General features: G+C 50.2%; 4 protein-coding genes across 4 annotated transcripts; 2 read left to right on the top strand and 2 right to left on the bottom strand.

Moving 5' to 3' along the window:
• Positions 1–1249: 1249 nt before the first annotated feature.
• NECHADRAFT_88868 (uncharacterized protein) lies at positions 1250–2512 on the bottom strand (the record flags this gene model as incomplete). Its single annotated transcript, XM_003040227.1, has 2 exons — positions 1250–1606; positions 1802–2512. The coding sequence occupies 2 exons, from the start codon at positions 2510–2512 to the stop codon at positions 1250–1252; spliced, it is 1068 nt and encodes a 355-aa protein (XP_003040273.1).
• A 334-nt stretch (positions 2513–2846) lies between these two features.
• On the top strand, positions 2847–4303 carry NECHADRAFT_88867 (uncharacterized protein; the record flags this gene model as incomplete). Its single annotated transcript, XM_003040241.1, has 3 exons — positions 2847–3152; positions 3312–3665; positions 3728–4303. 3 exons carry the CDS (start codon positions 2847–2849, stop codon positions 4301–4303), a joined length of 1236 nt encoding a protein of 411 aa, XP_003040287.1.
• Positions 4304–11735: 7432 nt separating this feature from the next.
• Positions 11736–12908, bottom strand: NECHADRAFT_88866 (uncharacterized protein; the record flags this gene model as incomplete). The annotated part of the gene is made up of 3 exons (XM_003040226.1): positions 11736–12150; positions 12208–12287; positions 12345–12908. 3 exons carry the CDS (start codon positions 12906–12908, stop codon positions 11736–11738), a joined length of 1059 nt encoding a protein of 352 aa, XP_003040272.1.
• Positions 12909–13478: 570 nt separating this feature from the next.
• Positions 13479–16354, top strand: NECHADRAFT_88865 (uncharacterized protein; the record flags this gene model as incomplete). Its single annotated transcript, XM_003040240.1, has 12 exons — positions 13479–13792; positions 13853–13979; positions 14042–14225; positions 14280–14453; positions 14515–14933; positions 14989–15171; positions 15229–15256; positions 15316–15485; positions 15537–15779; positions 15830–16063; positions 16120–16159; positions 16308–16354. The coding sequence occupies 12 exons, from the start codon at positions 13479–13481 to the stop codon at positions 16352–16354; spliced, it is 2163 nt and encodes a 720-aa protein (XP_003040286.1).
• Between the last annotated feature and the right edge of the window lie 1616 nt (positions 16355–17970).

Raw genomic sequence — 17970 nt, 5'->3', positions numbered from 1 at the left:
TCTCACCTAATTATCCACTTAGTTAAATCCAAAACTCTTCAAACTGCGGCTGGACATTGTGCGATGCGGCGCTGTCAGACTGCTATGCCGAGACGGGACGGGGACGGCGGCCCCACCTTTCCGGACCAGCGTCGGCGCGGCTTCAGGCGACGGTGGAGCGAAGCCACGGAGGCCGGGAAAAGAATAAGGCACTGTAATGTTGGTGGAAAGATTTAGAGGTGAGTATTTGTGTATAATGCAACACGGTTGGTGCAGGGTAGCTCTACTTTGTACTCGTCTACGTACTCAGTCAAGGTGCCCCTTGATTGCCTCTACTTCACAAGACAACATTTCTTACGCAGGGCCGCAATATGAGGTGGAATGAGTTCTACGTACATGTAATATCTTAATAAACCAAATATAGGTCTAATGACACCACAGTTTTCCTATTTACAATTTGTGAATGGATCTCACGTAAGTCATTTGCGAGGGGCCTTTGGCACTTATGAGTACCTTTACACACAGCTAACAACTCTTTGTATATGCGACATAGAGCTTTTATTGAATTAGAACAAGCAATCTATTTATGGAAAACTTTCACCATATATCTGACTTATCTTTACTGGAAAGTGTTGGTATTTGGGTCATGCTTGATTTGTTCCCTGTCAAAGGCCTCAAACTCATGACCACTAGCTCACCAGGAGCTCTAGCTCATAAACCTGATCATTGTGTTCAAGGTTGATATGTGCCAACCAAAGCTTGGCAAGCCGCCGAGGTGATGCTTTTAAGATCTAATTGATCTGATCTCGCCAAAGTTCCACTGTCCCTATTCTTGTTCGTCCAGGCGCTCACTCGAATTCTCCCCCCATCTTTGATTACAAGTATTCCCCTTGGCTTTGCAAATCCTGGGGAATTTTTTCTTCCTATGCGATAGAGCCTATAGCTCAGGTGTTTCCTCCCATGCGACGCAAGTCCCGCATTATGTCGTCACGCGTCAGGATCAAAAGATTTCCAATTCTATTCACCTTCACCGTCAGCACCAAACACATGCACATGACTCAATACTTACATCAATAGTCTCAACAATATTCTGTGCCTTTTCTACCCCCCCAATGAGCTGCAGATGGTCCTGTGTGTCATCTGTCTTGCTTAGATTGATACACTGGTTCACAAGTTTCCTCAAGGTTGAAGTCCACTTCTTGACAGACTTTTCGGTGACATCACTATTTGCCTCTGACTGGTCAAGCTCCTGTCTCCTCAAGACGTGCAGTCACTGGAGAATGCAGGACCATGCGAGGGCGTCGCCTGAAACTGCCAATGTTGGTTCGTCAACAAGACGGAAAACAAAGTGGATTGTGCCGGATGGGAAATAGGCAGTTTGACCGGGGCGGAGTATCACATAACGTGCCATTTTTGCAACATCTAATGAGAGGGGGTCTTGTTCCCAAAGTGTCCGGTCCCGAGCATTCTTGACAGCAACCCAACCAAAGCCGTAAAGGCCCTCGTGAACGGTAATAAAGGCTCCAAAGCCATGACTGTCGACATGCGCAATAGTATGATTCCCACCCTCACTGAGTAGAAAGTCGTGGGTAGCAGGAAGCCTTCTGGCTGGGTCGTTGTGCATTGCCTCTAGAAGGGAGTGCAGAAGCTGACAATTCGGAGAATCTAGAAAAGATGGGGAGCGTGGAGGTATCGGGTTGTGCAGATCGAGGACGTTCCACTACTCAGTTGGCAGATGGTTATCCAAGAACTTGCGTGAGACATCGCGTATCGTCTTCTTGACCCTCATGCGGCTCGATATGGGTCGTTGAGGAATGATTACCTCGGTTTCACAGGTAAGATCACAGGGCGTGTACCATTTCCTGAAAAGGGCTTCGATCGGGCGACCACCCCAGTTGATTGGTTGCTGATCTTTTGTGATGAGAATTTTATCACCAGCGATAACAAGTTCCCTGGCTTCGTCGGTGCTACAGTAGGCTGCCTCTTCTGAGCTGGGCATATGACCGTATGTCAGGAAGTTGACAATCTGCTGCGCGGGGGCGTGCCGATGAGTTTCGGTGTCTTTTTTGAGAGGATTGTTACGGAGCCAGGCTTTGGTCTGCTTAGCGACTTTGGTGGCCCATCGCTTATCCGACGCATGATCGGGTACAGGACGAGTATTGTTATTATCTTGGCTGGTGGAATGACGTTGGGTAACAGTAGCAGTAGCAGCAGCGCGCATGTAAAATTGGTGCCAGCGCTTCTCCTCGTCAGCGACTGGGGACGGCGAAAGATTTGCGATTGTTGATCGATATTGACAAGACTCGTTACGCATGAGCCTATCGTAGCGTTGAAAGAGTTGGTCAGATGGATTGGACTGGATGAAAAGAAGATGATCTCGAATCATTTGGCAGACAATCCACTGACTACGAGGGTGGTCGGTCTTGGATTGCAGAATGTTGCGATACATGAGGTACTGCGAGTCAGATTCTGCGGATCCTACCCCAGATTCTGAGTCAGTCTCAGACCCGTTATCAAGATCCATCGGCGCCATGATTGATGAATAGCAACCCTTCGGTTGGATCCGAATTGTCGTAGTTCAGATTGGCGAGCCGGAAGTTCCATCCGCCGATTGCCTGCCGGAGATGACCCACCGGAAATTAGATCCACCGATCGCCCGCTAGATAAGATAAGACTTCTTCATTGCCGTGACGTGACAATCTTGTGGAGCTCTGTCAAGCATCTAGATTTCTGCTCAACTGTTCAGAACTGATCACGCTCAAATGGAGCTGGCAGCACAGAAATGAACAATAACCGACCTCACGATCCTTCCGTACTGCTAAATCTCGTCCTGTACCGATCGCCCAGCCTGCAACGCAACGTTAGCAATGCCCACCACTGCCTCTTCTCGGTCCTATCGAGCTCTTGTGCCGGAGCCATACAACCAGTCCGACGACAGAAGCTGTGGCCATCTAGTTCGAATTCACAAGGCATGCGGCCGTTGGCCTTGGGAGCTTGTCCAAGGACTCACTCCCGAGAGATGGGGCGAAAGTGCAGCCGAAAAGCTTGCTTTGGCGGTTGAGAGAGTCTACTTAGGCCCATCTTCGATTACCAGATCCGAATTAACTGAACGGCTCATGACAGAAATTCGCGAGTCTAGAGACAGGCAGATCACACACAAGATCTGTGCTGATGTATGGGATTGAGTCAAGGCGACCGATCAGGAGAGGAGAAGATCTACGGTGTCTACCCGATCCAGGAAGACGCCACGTAATGACTCACCAGAAGCCTCCGGCAATGGCCAAAATGGCGACATGATAGGTACAGAGGAACCACCTATCACTCGTCTCCAGCCGGCGTCTTTCCAGAAGCGAACACTAAGAACCAGCATTTCGTCTACTGGCGAGGGACGTCCTATCAAGCAAAGCAGGAAGGCAAACACCAAAGCTCAACGTGGACATGTTTATCAAGAGCATGTACGAAGCTCGGGACGCGCGACGGATCCGGATCCAGTCCTAGACGCAGACCCAGGCCCAGACCCAGACCCTGTCGCACACACGGAAGTAGACCGTGACCCCGAGCCGGATCCTAGTATGGACATGAATCTGGACCTGGATCTGGACATGGACCTCGTCAACCCCGTTGATGTTCCTGACACAAATAATACCGGCACCTCCGTCGGCGAGTCTAGAAACGCAAAGGACGATGTGAGTTCTCCAAATTTAGTAACCCGTTTAGTAGTCACCAAACCTGATTCCCCTTGATTTAGGAAGCGTTGGAGGAATCAATTCTTCGCCTCGAAGCAGCTCATTCGCGCCTCGAAAACTATGAGAATGAACTACGCAATGAAAGACAAGCTTGCACATCCCTAGACATCATGATCGCCAACGCAGAAAAAGCCATAGGCATCGTCAGCAAGCAACGAGACGACGCCATTCAACAAGTTCTCATTGAAGAGACCGACCTAACCAAGATGAAACGTTTCGCCATGAATTTGAGCGAGAACATGCGGGTGTCAATGAATAAGTCCATTGAAGACACCGGACGTGCCCTCAGTGAGACAGTCAAGAAAAGGGACAGCGCCGAAAAGAATCTGCAGATGAAGCAAAAAGGGCTCAATCAACAAACTAATGCACGGAAAACAACACAATGCTACATCAATTTACTCCCAAGGTTCATCAGCCTATGCAAGAACGAGATTAATACCGAGAAAGAGAATCAAAAAATCCTATTTCTGAGGCGAGACCTGCGATCCCTAGACCCCGAGGGCCTCAGCCGTATTTTCGACGCTGGACTTTCCCAGTGTCTTGAACTGATGGTGAAGATTCAGGAAGAAAAGATCTGACGATGAGGGTTGCGTGTTTGATACCGTGGGAGAGGGCCGCATGTACACGGCTGAGGTTGGGGCTTGGAGCTTGCTCTTGTTCCCGTTGAGAGCCAAATATGTCTCTGTGACCGTGGTTGTTGCGGTTATGGAGTGATAGACGCTGTTTGGCCTATTGTAATATGATGGGGGTTTGACGTCGATGGGGCATGATCCGGTTCTGGTGAACGTGGACATCGTAAAACACAATCTCTACTTCGCCATCTAAGTGCACGAATGATAGCGTGCGCGATTTCATACAAGTATAAGCTAAAGTTCCTGAAGTACTTGACCTAGCGCCGAGACTAGACGGGTAGGCTGTTACTTGGTGTGATTCTTTATGAAATTGAGGCCTCCTGATAGATGGGCAATAAGATACCGAACACATCGGGCTGAGTCAAAGCCAAGTGAGAGTTATGGCCGGATGGTTGAGCCCTTCCGTTGAGTAAGCTCAGCCTAGACTCGGTATTCAGCCGATGCGCAGCAGAAGTCCAAGCCCACCAAGCTCAACTATCTACTTGGCAGCGATTCGAAGACGCAGAGAGCTGCACTTTCTGACAATGATAGGCTGACGCCATCTTGATCGGCGTCGTATTAATCAGACTAATGGAGACCATGGTGATGGCGGGGCTTCCTTTCTCTCGATGGGAGGAGAGAAGTCTTTGTAAACGGGTTGCCGTGCTCATCAAGCCAAGGGCGCGTGGAAGTAAATCATTGAAGATGTGTATGGCTTTGAGGATGATTAATTCGGATGACCGTTATTGACAACATAGTCTAGAATACTGTTGCGATCCAATCGCCGGCTTTTTGGTAACTTGTCGATCAATTCCACACTGAATAATGAGACTTGGCACTGGTCCGGTGGCGAGCGTCATATGCCGATGATGAGAGACCGATATTAAGAGATGAAGCCGTGTGGGAAACTCGAGCTAGTCAATTTGCAAAAAAATAGTTCTCCCGATGGGCATGCTACGAGCACCCCATCGTATCGTAATATGGACAAAAGGCGACAAGATCTTTTGTAGGTGAGGTGATATCTTCTTGCCGAAGATGAAGCTTGGAACGTCAAGGTGTGACATACATCGTACAGGCGGTTGCTCATATAATTCTTTTAAGGAAGCACGGGCATAATCACAACCTCGTGCAATAGCGGAGTGCTCTATGAAGTCTCGGGGTGACTGCGAAGGTTGCGTCCTCGAGCAGATTACGTCGGTTTTGAGAAGAAATCCAGCATTGGTATTAACACAGGCAGATTTCATGGAGCATATTTCAATGCAATAGAGAATTTCAGAGTTCAAAGTCACGTCGTATCAACAGGTCGAGTGTCATGAAAGTGTCGGGACTAACTTTGCTAGACTTGGCCACAACCAAAGAGGCAAAGATCAGGGAGTATCAAGATAGGTTGTGAGCCGCCTGCATGGTCAGAAGCTTCTCCGGTCGAAATTAGAAGGAAAAAGATCTTATTGGAAAGCTGAACCTGTACAAAACGATGAGCCTGAGGGCCCATATGCTCAGACTTCCTCTGTCGTAATTGCAAGGATCAAAGCCCCGAATTGGTTATGAGTACGAGAAACAGGTTGTCGAATGAAACAATATTGGCGGCTGTGCGGAACCACACGAAACGCATTTAAGCAAGTCGAGGCCATTCGAGGTCAAGCTGGAAGAAACATGAACTTTGCGTGCATATTGGGCAATTGGGACTGTTGATCGTCCAAACCCCAAGACTGACCCATAGCGACCAATCGGCGACTCTTGTTTTAGCTTGCTTCTTCCCTTTCTTAACCGAAATCATCAATGATGCCGTGCTGTGAACAAGGATGGGCCAGTGAGCAGTCTCGGGAAACGTCATCTTAAGCGACGCAACCATGAAAACGCTCGAGGTCTGTTACAGCCCAGAGCAGCCAACAATCAACTTCATTTTGTCTCGTTCCAAGAGGGAATTCGTTGCGTCTTTGATAACCCTAGTCCCCCAGGTGGGCGAAGGGGATTCAGTACCATGGCCCGGTGAAAAGGGCTATTAATTGATGACGGGCTGCGCATCGCAGCGCAACGTCGGAGTGTCGCCGGCAAAGGTAGAACAGCAAGTGCAGTGACGCTCCTAATCATCAAAGACGGGGCTGGAAGGGCGAGATAATATTACGATGCTGAGAAGAAATGTGAACAAGGAGCTGAACATGCCAGAAGCTACCTGAACATGGCTTTGTCCTCATGTTTGTCACAGACCATTCGAATGAACTTGCTCATCCGCCAACATCATGTCGTCGATTACCACATGGCAACAACGACTGGAGAGCCATTAACTATAGCCCTCGCCGCCGCCTATGTTAGAACAGACGCCAAGCTTCCTCTTCGGCCATTGTCTCTACGTCTACCGCTCCGATGCTGACCCCGATGGCCGACACTGTTACCGACTTGAAAACCGAGATAGGTACGATCATCATGGAACAGATGAATGCGTTGGAGTTGCCATTCGAAAACCTACAGATTGAATCATCTTCCCTAATTGATACTTAAGTAACCCCACGTGAAGTATAAAGAAGAAGGAGTAATTAAGTCAATGCGATAGGATCATCTTGGTAGATCTCTGCCCGTCCGCCATCGATTCATCGGATACGCTACAGCGCACATACCACCCACTATGCTTCAGCGCAGCCCCTAATGTGTGCGCACCAGATATGCGTCCTCTTTGGTTCGGGATACTTCACTCCGTCCTCAATCATGTTCTAGCTTGAGGTGATGTGCACAACTGTAAGAGCTGAGCCCTTGGGCAAGCTAAGCTGAGATACTCGGTGACATTCAGATCATGACGATGCAAATGCAAAGCATAGCTGTCTTTGCTGCCAAAGACACGGCATTTCGGCCAAGTTCACCAGGCATCTTTCTACATGCAAAGAAGCGGCATGGCTTGGCCAAGAATCAGACGGTATGGGGGCTTGGATGATCCAAGGCGCCCAGCTAACGCGAGATCAAAATATGGCAAATCCCAGCGTAGCTATAGTCACGATACGACAGTACGTCTCAGCCATTCTGGTTGATCATGGAGGACGCACAGTGGCCCCAAAACTCCCAACGGGTGAGGGGCTCACCATATCAGCTTCATTGATCAGGTGTTTCGAGCGACGGTAGACCGCCGAGCCATAATAATAAGCTTGAGTTTAAGCTTACATACAGAGTACGGTAGTTTAACCTTGAATCAAGTATGCTGGCATCGCCATACACCAAGAGGGCAAATGCAAGCTTCAGGGGCGCCCACGTGACCCATCATCCCCCTACACATTGGCAGTATTGCCCGCGACCTTTCATTTTCTCCTCCCAATCTATAACTAGGTACTGCTTGAGCTTGTCTAGCCCTCTAGCGACGTTGCCGCGAACCCCATTTTGCTCGGCCCTCGAACTACGCCCAATTCTCGCCACCGTCACCGCCAGTAGCGACCCTCCACACTACATATCTCAAGGTCGACCGGATCGAATACACGCGACCGCGAAGCTCACGCCTCTGACCTCGGCACCCCAGACGCCCTTGTCAATCTTGACGCCCAGACGGCAGAGGCTCAAGGCAATCAACGAGTAGGATATGTCAGCCGAGTCACTAGGCACAGCTTTAGCAGCCCTTGGGCGAGACGGAACCGACTATACACATAGAACGCTCATCCACGCTTGTGATACTGTTGCCGCATTGAACGTGACGTGTCCACGATTTCTCTCACTTTAATCTCGGCCAGCTCCATCTCAGTCGGGTCCTCTCCATTGAGCCTTCTTGCAGCGGGATCATGGCAGTCTTCTTGACTCCGGGAATATGCCTCCTTGTCTACGGTGCGTGACCAACGACGAAAGGCATGTATTGAAGTCTCCGTCATGCCTCCCAGCTGCTGTTAGACAACTACCGTCCTTAATCATCACTGGCTGTAGCCAACGCAACGGCGTGTGCAGGGCCGGTCATACCGCAACTAAAGATTGTGATGTGAACCTACTTACTCTTTTGTACAAGCTCCCTCTAAGCCCTGTCGTAGTTCCCGCGAGTCCGGCTATTTAGACCCAGACTAATTGCCTGCTCTGTGATACCCTCAATGGCAACGCTCTTTGCGACAGGGGTCTACCGGACAGCAACAGGATCTTCCAGATCCCTCTGCCACAACAAGATCGTCCCTCCTGCCAGAATCTTCCCAGATCAACAGCGATTTTCTCGACAAACTCTTCTTTGGCAAGGTCTTTCCCGATGATTTGGCACGCCTCGATGCAGCCCCCGAATACAAGAATACCATCTTCCACGACAACATAATCCTCAAGTCCTGGTTCATTACAGCATCTCCACCGACGAGTCATTCGCTTTCCCCATTGGTGGAGTCTCGCGGTTTCCTCTTTGTTCCTTGACCATGGCGGTTGCTCCTTGATCACCTCGTTTAACAATTGCATAACCTCTTGTCTTATCCATCTTCTTAGCATTTTCGCCTTTGATCTCCTTACTCCATGCCATGCCATCAAGTACTGATGATTCAACGTGAACGGTTCCAAGAGGTGTCAAACAACACAGCCTCATCGACTGGATGGCGATTCCCAGGTGTCCTCAGCGATAAAGACCTGTGATCATCAGGGACGCGATATTCTTTTTTTTTTTTCTTACTTTAATGAAGAGTCCGAGAGACATAGTCAGGCCAATTAGAACGAAAACGCGCCAGGTGAAGCTAATGAATGATCATAGCCACGGTAGTAGCAGACAAAAGATTTACCTCGTGTTGCAGGGTAGGATGGTGACCGAATACATCTGGGGCCTCAGTCTACCTATTTATATAGGGCGATTTTGTTGGTAGACGTAACCTTGAAAGGAGAATTTATAATCCAATGCATGATAATTATTGTGGCCGTTGAGAGATGATCGATGGCCCCATTGGTCTGGTGTTTGCGTGAAGGGAGCCAATGCTTCACCTCCTGATGAGGGTCGATGATCTGCGGAACATCCAAGGGTTCAGGAGCGAGTATAGCCGTCTCAGCGATTAGACACCACGGTGGAAAGACGTCAATTATACCAGACAAATATCGGCTACTCAAAATTGCGGTGCCCTGGAAAATACGGCGTGTGCCAACGAGTGGAAGAACTGGCCTTATATAGAGCACGGCGAGGCAATTGTCGATTCCTCTATCTGGGGCAGATGTGGTTTGTTCCCCTAGACAACGCTCTTTAGGGGCGACAGCGACAGAACTGGACACATCGTGCGTACTGTATTCGGGAGACGCAGCCACGGGCCGATCGGCGGCAAGATCGTCCTACTCAGCAACCTCATTCTCGCCACAGGTGTACGTAGTGCGAAAAGTGCAGCAGCTCCATGGCTGCTCGATTTTAGCGCCTCGTGAGTATGATAAGTCTCTAGCATTGGACTTTGCCAAGCAAGCATCCCACACCGGAATTCCCACCCCGTGGAGCAAGAAAGATAAGGGACTCTACTAGTAAGTCTCCTTCAAAGTGATCCCTAAGGTATTATGTAACAGCCTTATGACATAGAAAGAGGCCACTTGCTGTGCCTGAATCTCATGACCGCCACAGACGAAGTATGAGACTTGACAGGACAAAGTCAAGCCTCGCTATTTAGAGTCTTTCCATTGGCTTTCAGTAATTACATACACTTCCAGGGGCCAATATGCCGACGTTGAGATGTTTCTTCCTTTGGTGCCGCTCAGGTGCCTGCCTCTGCTCTCAGCCGGGCCCAAGGCCAGTCGTGCAAGGGGCAGCGATCTCCATTGTGATAGGTGCACTAAACCAACCCGCTATCTCGGAACTATCGATATCTAGAGCCACCTTGTTGTTCCTCGGTTGTCCCAAGTTATTGCCAGTTGGCAGGAGTTAACTATGACTATAGTTATCCTCCCCCGAGCGGACACACTCCTCAGCACTTCCTATAGCGAATGCACACCAACACAGACTCTAGGGCCATTATACATAATAGAAAAAAGCCCATGTAGTCATGTCGGTTGGAGCTCCGTCCGCGGCGAAGATTTCTTTCCCACATGGCTTTAACTATTCAGGGCGCAAGGCTCGAGGGAAGACAACGTCGGGAAAAGGGCAACGTATTCCAGGGAGTTATCCACCACACTTATTAAGTTTAGACGTCCCTGGACATTATAATTTGTCCATTAATATCCACCCTACTCCGCCAAACCCTCATGATATACCCCCAATGCCAGGCAGAACTACGGGCATATCATCACCACCCCTCGACGAAGCACCAGACTTTAGGGGCTGGGCAGGACCTCGGCTCCGTGTTTCGCTAGGTATGTCCACGCTTGGGTTTGGGTTGAATATTGCAATATTCCTTTGTATGGTATGATCAGTGCCTCGGGCTGAGTCTTGGATTGTCACTGCGAAAATGGTCCAGGAAGCTGATGTGGCGAGAGCATCAAAGTTCGAAACTCTTGCTACCTCTGAAACTGGATGTGGGAACATCGCACTGTATTGAAATGATAATGAGTTCGGTGCTCAATTTACACTGAGGGGAGCTTGTCAGAGGCGAGACCAGCAGCAGCATCGCAGTGAATAGGTACAACCTGATGGATTTTTGGTTACCGCATCAGTAAAATGATTGGAAGCCACCTTGTAGCATGAAAGCATAGCCTATAGACTTGTCATCAGACACACTGCCCAATCTTTGAGAACAGGGTGGCGCTCCAGCTCAGCTATCCGCTCATCACACACAACATCTACATAGTAAAAAAATGTCAATAGCTCAGTCGACGTTTTTCATAGATAATAGGGCCCGCGCCAATGATGTAAAATACTTCTCTTCCTTTACCACCGTTTCGACACATACAGCATGCGTGATACGGGTATCTCCTGAACAATCGGGGAAATCAGGTACCCATGGATTCCCATCGTTACACTCCGTATTTGATAATTAAGTGGGGGCTCTTTCGTATCATATTCATTATAGTCTCTAACTCTCGAATGTCCATATTCTTGCTATTCGATGCTGCTGAAGGGGCTTTGGCCAGTCACCTCACTTGCTACCATAAGACCCATCTCCTGATCTGACTCTTCGCTGTCTGCCTGTTCTCCCAGACGAAACAGCTACCATCCTGCCTTTCCATATCTTGCAGGTTCACGAACGAGTTGACCATGTTCTCCTGGTACGTGTGCATTTTGCCGGTCATAATCTGGACCTCGGGTTCTGATGCCAAATAGAAAATTCTCGATCGTGGAGCAGCTTTCTAGCTTTTCTCGTTGGCTGGTGGACTCGTAAAATCTACGCAGTCTATCCCAGTTGTAGGCCTGCATGCAAGCGATCTCTGGGGTCGTGCTGTTAAACTGTCTTCCAGCATTTGGTTTTAATGGTGGTGCGTGTCTGTCAGTGTGGTCATTGCTTTTGTGTCTGACGGAGATGTCAATACAAAACTAGAATAAAAAAGATAACAATCACGACTACTGCTACTCCAGTCTCTTCAACTTGCCACAAATAGCCTTCACGTCCCCCTGCTCCTTATCCAACAGCGTATCAACAATCTTCTTCGTCACTCGGCGCAAACGCTCTTGAGACGACGTGCCAATGACCTGTGCCGTTGCCGTCTGGCCCTGCAGCTCGCTAGTCCAAGCCTCAAACTCGTCCGTGCTGCTCTTGAGAGCCTGGTACTCCTCCAACCGCTCACAGATGAGTACCCTCGTCTGCTGTGATCCAGTAGAGATATTCTCTACACGATCCTTGAGACTGCGAGCGTCCCTGACCGTCTTCTCTAGGACTGTGGTCTGGGCCTCTGTCTTGGACACCTCGGATGTGAGGGATTCGATTTGGGTGTTTGCCGAGGCGATCTCCCCGCGTAAATTTTCACGATCTTCACGCCAAGAGCTGTATTCACGATCAGCGGACTCGCTCACTGTACGTTAGACATCTCTGGTGACTTACGCGGCGATAGCTTCTGCAGTGCCTGCTAGAAGGGCTGCCGGTGGGAAGAACACGGTGGCGGTCCAACTGATGACTCGAACCTAGAATCTAGGTTAGATAGGTGCTCTGTGTTAGAGGACCGGAGAGGGGTCACTCACGACTCTCATCACGTCTCGGGCGTCCTTCTCGTCCTTCATTTTAGCCTCCAGCTCCCGCAGTTGTTGTTGCGTCGACTGAAGCGAGGCGTTGGCCTCTGCTACTTTCTTCTTCTTCTCGGTTAGTGTTCCCTTCGCGACTGACAGCGCTGACTTAGTTCTCCTAGTGACGGATTCGAGTTTCAGGCGAATGGCCCCGAGCTCGTTGTACATGTCGTCGCACGTCTTCTTGGTCTCTTCCACGCGTGTCAAAGCCGAGCCGGCGACCTCTCGAAGATTGGAAAAGTTCGAGTTCATGTCTGCAACGTGTCTCTTGACAGTGGATCTAGATGCCACGGTGCTGCTGGAGGACGCTATGTATTCCAGGTAGCCCGCGAGACGGCTTTGGCCGGTTTCGAGATATGAGATGCTGCCCTCGACTGAGGCCACGCTCTTCCGCAGCTCGGCAAGCATCTTGTCATGGTCCGCTTCTATGACAGCCTTGGATTTGCTCTCGAACAGGTCAAGGCGGCTTTTGAGATCGGAAAGATCCCTCTGGATCTGATCAACTTCATTGCTGAGTCCCATTTCGTGATATCTTGTCAGGTTCGGAAAAATGGCTCGGAAATGGTGAAAACGGCGAGAGAAGAGACATGCCAGGCTTTATTATCAGCAGTGATAACAAGAAGCCGCCAGCCACAACTGCAAAAAAACACAACTGAGCTGTCAGCTTTGGCTTAAGTTGTTGAGGCCAGGGCGGTGCGTGCGCCCTGAAGTAGGATCAGGCTCTCGTGTGATACAGCTCAGCTCCGCCAGCCACCTGCAGGAGAGTTCAGCCTCTTGTCCCCAGTGACATGCCATGAGAGTGGCAGCCTGATTTTCTCAGTAGACGATACGACCGGGGCGTCGGGGAGCTGAAAATCGTGGCGTCAAGCCAGTCTCCTGATATTGGTCCAGGTCTCGCCATAAGACATGAAAGTGCAATAATGCCTTCTTGGCTGAATTGGCTCAGCCACTGTGGTTAGGTGCCTAAAATCTGTTGAGGAGCATGGCGCAATTGCACAAGGCATTCTTGGAGGGCAACCCAAGATAAAAGCCTCATACGGTTCTGGCCTCGGCTCTACTCCATCTCGATCCACCCATCATTTTTCTGCAATCATGGACGAAAACAATACAACAACCATAGAACACCCTGGAGTCCCGGAGTTGGAAGCCTCAGACTCTGAGGAGTACGGATTTGAGCCCGACGATTCAATCCAGAGTCGTCAGCTCATCCGCCTTGTCCAGACCGTGGCTGGCTCCGAGTTATTTGTTAATTCCATCGCTCAGGATGTTCTCCAGGTCAGCGAAGGGAACTGGGGCGCAATGCTGAGCGCCGCTCCCGATGCACTCGGGCGCCTGGGACAATGCTTTGTCCTCGCGTCCGATCCCCTGGCCTCTTCACTCGTGTTTCCAGACAGCGCGGGGCTACCGTGAGTTTCCGTTGCTATTGAAGAGTCTGCAAGGAGCCTGCTTAAAGTTGATGATGCTAGGTATCGATCTCTCAATACAAACCTCATCCATTGCTCCGATCTCGGTCGGAAGGCCTTTCGCAATGCGGAGGAGAGGATGAAACGAGTGTCGAGCATTGCTGAAGCAGTATGCGAGCCGGGTGGAATCGTAAGCGAAGGATCTCTCCATACACACTATAGCAGTTTATCCCTGATTGACACTCTGTGTAGGTTGACATGGTGCTTGAGGCCGTGGACGATGAAGACCTCGCAGAGTTGGACCTCCCCGACCAGCTCACCGCACTGAAAGCTGCCTCCACAGACTGCATCTCCCATACCGTGGCTATCAAAGAAAAGGTTGATGCCTGGCGTCAGTTTGCCACCTTGGTGCATCGCGCCTGCGTTGACCAGGATGGTATGTGAATACCCCCTGCAGTAATAGATTCATTCACTGACATTGACTCATCAGAGGCTCTCGGTTTCCGGGAGACTGAACTGGACGGCCAGATCGAGGACAAGAAGAACGCCGTGCAGAAGAAGAAAGAGATTCTCAAGACCGTTGAGGCTCAGACAGAAAAGTACCGCCGCCAGCTTGGCAATCGAGAAGAGGAGTTTGAGAAAGCGAGAAAGTCTCAGTCAAGGGGTGAGCCAGCAATCCTACAACCATCATTTACTCTTAGAGCAAGCCTGATAACTCTGCCCAGGTGCATGGACCGACTTTGGAGTCGCTGCGGGCGACGCCATTGTCCACAGCTTCAAGGCGTTAATGAACCCCCTTGCCGGCATCAATCTCAACCTCGGCTTCGGCAACAGCACTGAGCACCAGAAGGACAGCCACGACGCGTACTATGCTCCGGGGTCCTACGACCAACCGGTACAGCAAGATGCTGGTTATGTGCTTGCTGATAGACTCTGGCACGTCGTCCACAGACTTGGCCAGCTACTCACAAACGGTCCCGACCGTCTCCGCGGGGTCGACTGGGAGCGCCTGGCCGGAAGGGCTGACAGGAGGGACAACGTTAAGAGCATTCATAACGCCATTATGGAGCACCTGGATCATTATGGGAGGGAGCATTCGGCAGTTGTTGAGGAGGCTCGCAAGGCCGTCAAGCCTGCAGAGACGGTGCGTTGCCTGATCCTACTGACGAACCAAGAAGGCTGACTCCAGTTTTGGATAGATTGCTGCCACCATTCGTGACATTCTACGAGGTGAGCGCAATGTAGGAGAGGACACAGAGAAGCTCGTGGAAGATTCCGCCAACCAGTGGCGTGCAGAGGTGCAAGGAGCCGAGACTGCACTCCTCAGCATCATCAGGTCCGGCGTAGAGCTCGAGAAGAAACGCGAGGCGGAAAGGAGAGAAGTATAGCTGGACCCCACATATTTCTACAAGGACTAGGAGTGTACTAACTTTGTGCAGCGCAGAGACGAGCGGATCCGGACGACAAGTAAGTTGCAGCGTAGCAGAACTTGAAGAAGCCCTACTGACATTGGTTTCCCTACCTAGAGATGTCCCGAGCTGAGATTCGCTTTGAAAGATTCAGGATGGCTCAGCAGGAGCTGTTTGACGCGGAGACGAGGCTCAACAAGCGGCTCGAGGAGGATATGAAGGCTACCGAGGAGTTCAAGATGATGGAGGCGAATCTCCAGGAACTCTTGACATCCAATGTCACCTTAGTATGGCCAGAAACTCTGTCATTCATGTTGTGAGACTAACAGACCATCTAGTCACAGGTCAAGAACGTGGTCGGAGAATGCGTTACGCATCTGCAAGCTTTCTGTGACAAACTCGACCAGCTAACCTCGTTCTTTACCTCGGTGCAAGGCTACGTCGAAGATATCGACAAGTACCGCGTCAACCCCATCAAAACGGTAGCAACTACCACACTCGAGATGAAGAGACGCGCGGCGGCTCAGGAATCCGAAGCCATGAGGATGAAGAAGGAGAAGGTTGCCCAGGGGAAGCTTGAAGTTCGTTACTATCACCGGACATCCTCGTGCTAGAATTCTAACTTAGCTAGGAACTCCGACTCAAGGCCTTGCAGCTCAAGGGGCACTACCTTGTCGCGCGGGCTGTGGCAGATACGTACACCGAGGTCTCGTCCCAGCACATCATACCTGCGGTGGAGAACATCGACCGACTCAGCCTCCCGAGCGCCAAGAGTCTCTCCAAGGAGGAGCGAGCGCAGAAGCTGATGGATGTGGGACACCTGGCTACGCGTGCGAGGCGGGAGGTCAAGCAGCTTGCGGACCACGTAAGTATCGAGGGGAGAGTTCTTGATGGTGGTTGTGTTGCTAACGGTCTATTCAGAGGAGGGACCAGTTTATGCTGGCCATGTCTGATAGCAGAGGTGAGATTGAAGATGTTGAGAGGGATTAACCTCAAGCACGTTCTGTGACAGGGATGATGGGAGAAGTAAGGATAGATGGGATATGATGGTTCAGGATAGCAGAGATGATATTAGTACAGCATATCAGGATAGTCTGTGCCCTGCATAGGCTATGTTATAACGTTATCATGGAATGTTACAAGTTTTGTCAGCTAAATTGCCATTACAAGGTTAGGTCGGTGTAGTCTAGACCTCATGCTGACTGACCTGCAAAGTTGCTACACTATTCGACCGAATCGCAGTCAAAATAGGGTTTCGGCTCTTATCCGATGAATCGTTAGATTTGTCAGAGTCCATGAAACGTTGAGGAGAAATACAAGAAATGTAGGCCATGCCAAACATCCGGGGCCAAATGCGTGGCCTCTATATATTTCACGGGTAGGTGTAACGATAAAAAGAAGCCGGGCCCCAATATGACTTTCTTGAGGCAAGCCTCCGGTAATACAGGCCATAGTTGATTAGGGTGATAGTGAACGGTGACGGAATGGGAGGCTTGGGCATCGATCAAAACCAAGGCCGCTCAAACCGAAGTTCTGGGTTCCATTCATAAATCATATCTTCAGTGATGTATGGTCAAAGACATACGGCCATCGGGATGTGATGGTCCACATGAAGGCGACAGGTGAAAGGCCGGAAGAAACCCTGGCGTCGACCCAGGAATAAACTAGCAGTGGCCCTTATTGATTGCTAACGTGGAGGAAATGAGTGAAATAGCCTTTCAATCATAGTACTTCCGGAATGGAGACTTCTGAGCACGAAACAATTGGCGTGTGTGTCATCTAGGCCTGGGGAGATGGCGCCGACGAGAATGCACAGGACAGGACGCCACTGAAGACCCAATTACTCGGAGACAGTATCTGTGATGCAAGACTCTTAGTCTAGTATACCGTCCATTTGTACATACTTAGTTAGGATGCTGGGTAGTGAAAGTAGGGCCGAATCAACGGGTGCGTAGGGGTGATGATGGCGGTCGAGAGAGGGCATCATCAAAGGTACAGAATCAGGAGCTAGAAAGTGACGAACATGATGGGATCGTAGAGTATTCCTGGCTTGATCTGTGGCCACGACCAAGGGAGATATCTACTACTATACTTGCCACAAGAAGCCGTTACTGGGACTGTGACTGTTCCGTTGAGCGTGGCGTTGGTGGCAGTCATTGTCCCCAATCACAGCGGTATCCACCTACCCAGTCCTTTTGGTGGGAGTGTGTAGTTTCGCTCGCCAACGAGCTACAGTCACTCTCTTTATATGGAAGGTAGACTACCACACAGTAAGTCTAATAGTCTTTAGGTACTTGTTCGAGGATTCAGGGCAAACCACGATCATGGTTGTAGGCACGCGTCCATAGCCGCACGTCGACAACGAGGTATCACTTCCAGCATTTATCAATTGCATGGATACTTGCTGCTCTTCTGGTTTAAGCACCTTAGGCAACCTATCAAGTTCACGTGCCTAACTGCCCAAGGGCTTTGTCTCGTCGGTGAGACTGCCGACTTGGAGCATGGGCATGGCCCTCTTCCAGCGCGCGTTGTGCTCTGCACATTGGAGTTCACGGCCCTAGGACGCCCGGAGATAATTCACATGCAGTCATGGAGAAGATTCAACTATGAATACATTCATTCCTCTACTAGCCCCCGCCATTCGCCGGGTCTCGTGTATACAAAGGCTGTGTATCTGAGTGCTTCTTTGTTGCATCATCCTGACAACACTGCCCAATAACAAAGCTGGTTATCCTTTGATTCAAGCCTGCTGTGAGTTTACGAGAGTGCAGC

The sequence above is a fragment of the Fusarium vanettenii genome (assembly GCF_000151355.1).
Source record: "Fusarium vanettenii 77-13-4 chromosome 17 genomic scaffold NECHAsca_74_chr17_3_0, whole genome shotgun sequence".
Taxonomy (NCBI): Eukaryota; Fungi; Ascomycota; class Sordariomycetes; order Hypocreales; family Nectriaceae; genus Fusarium; species Fusarium vanettenii.
Note: the sequence above shows the minus strand (reverse complement) of the source record. Positions and strands in the feature narration are given on the sequence as shown.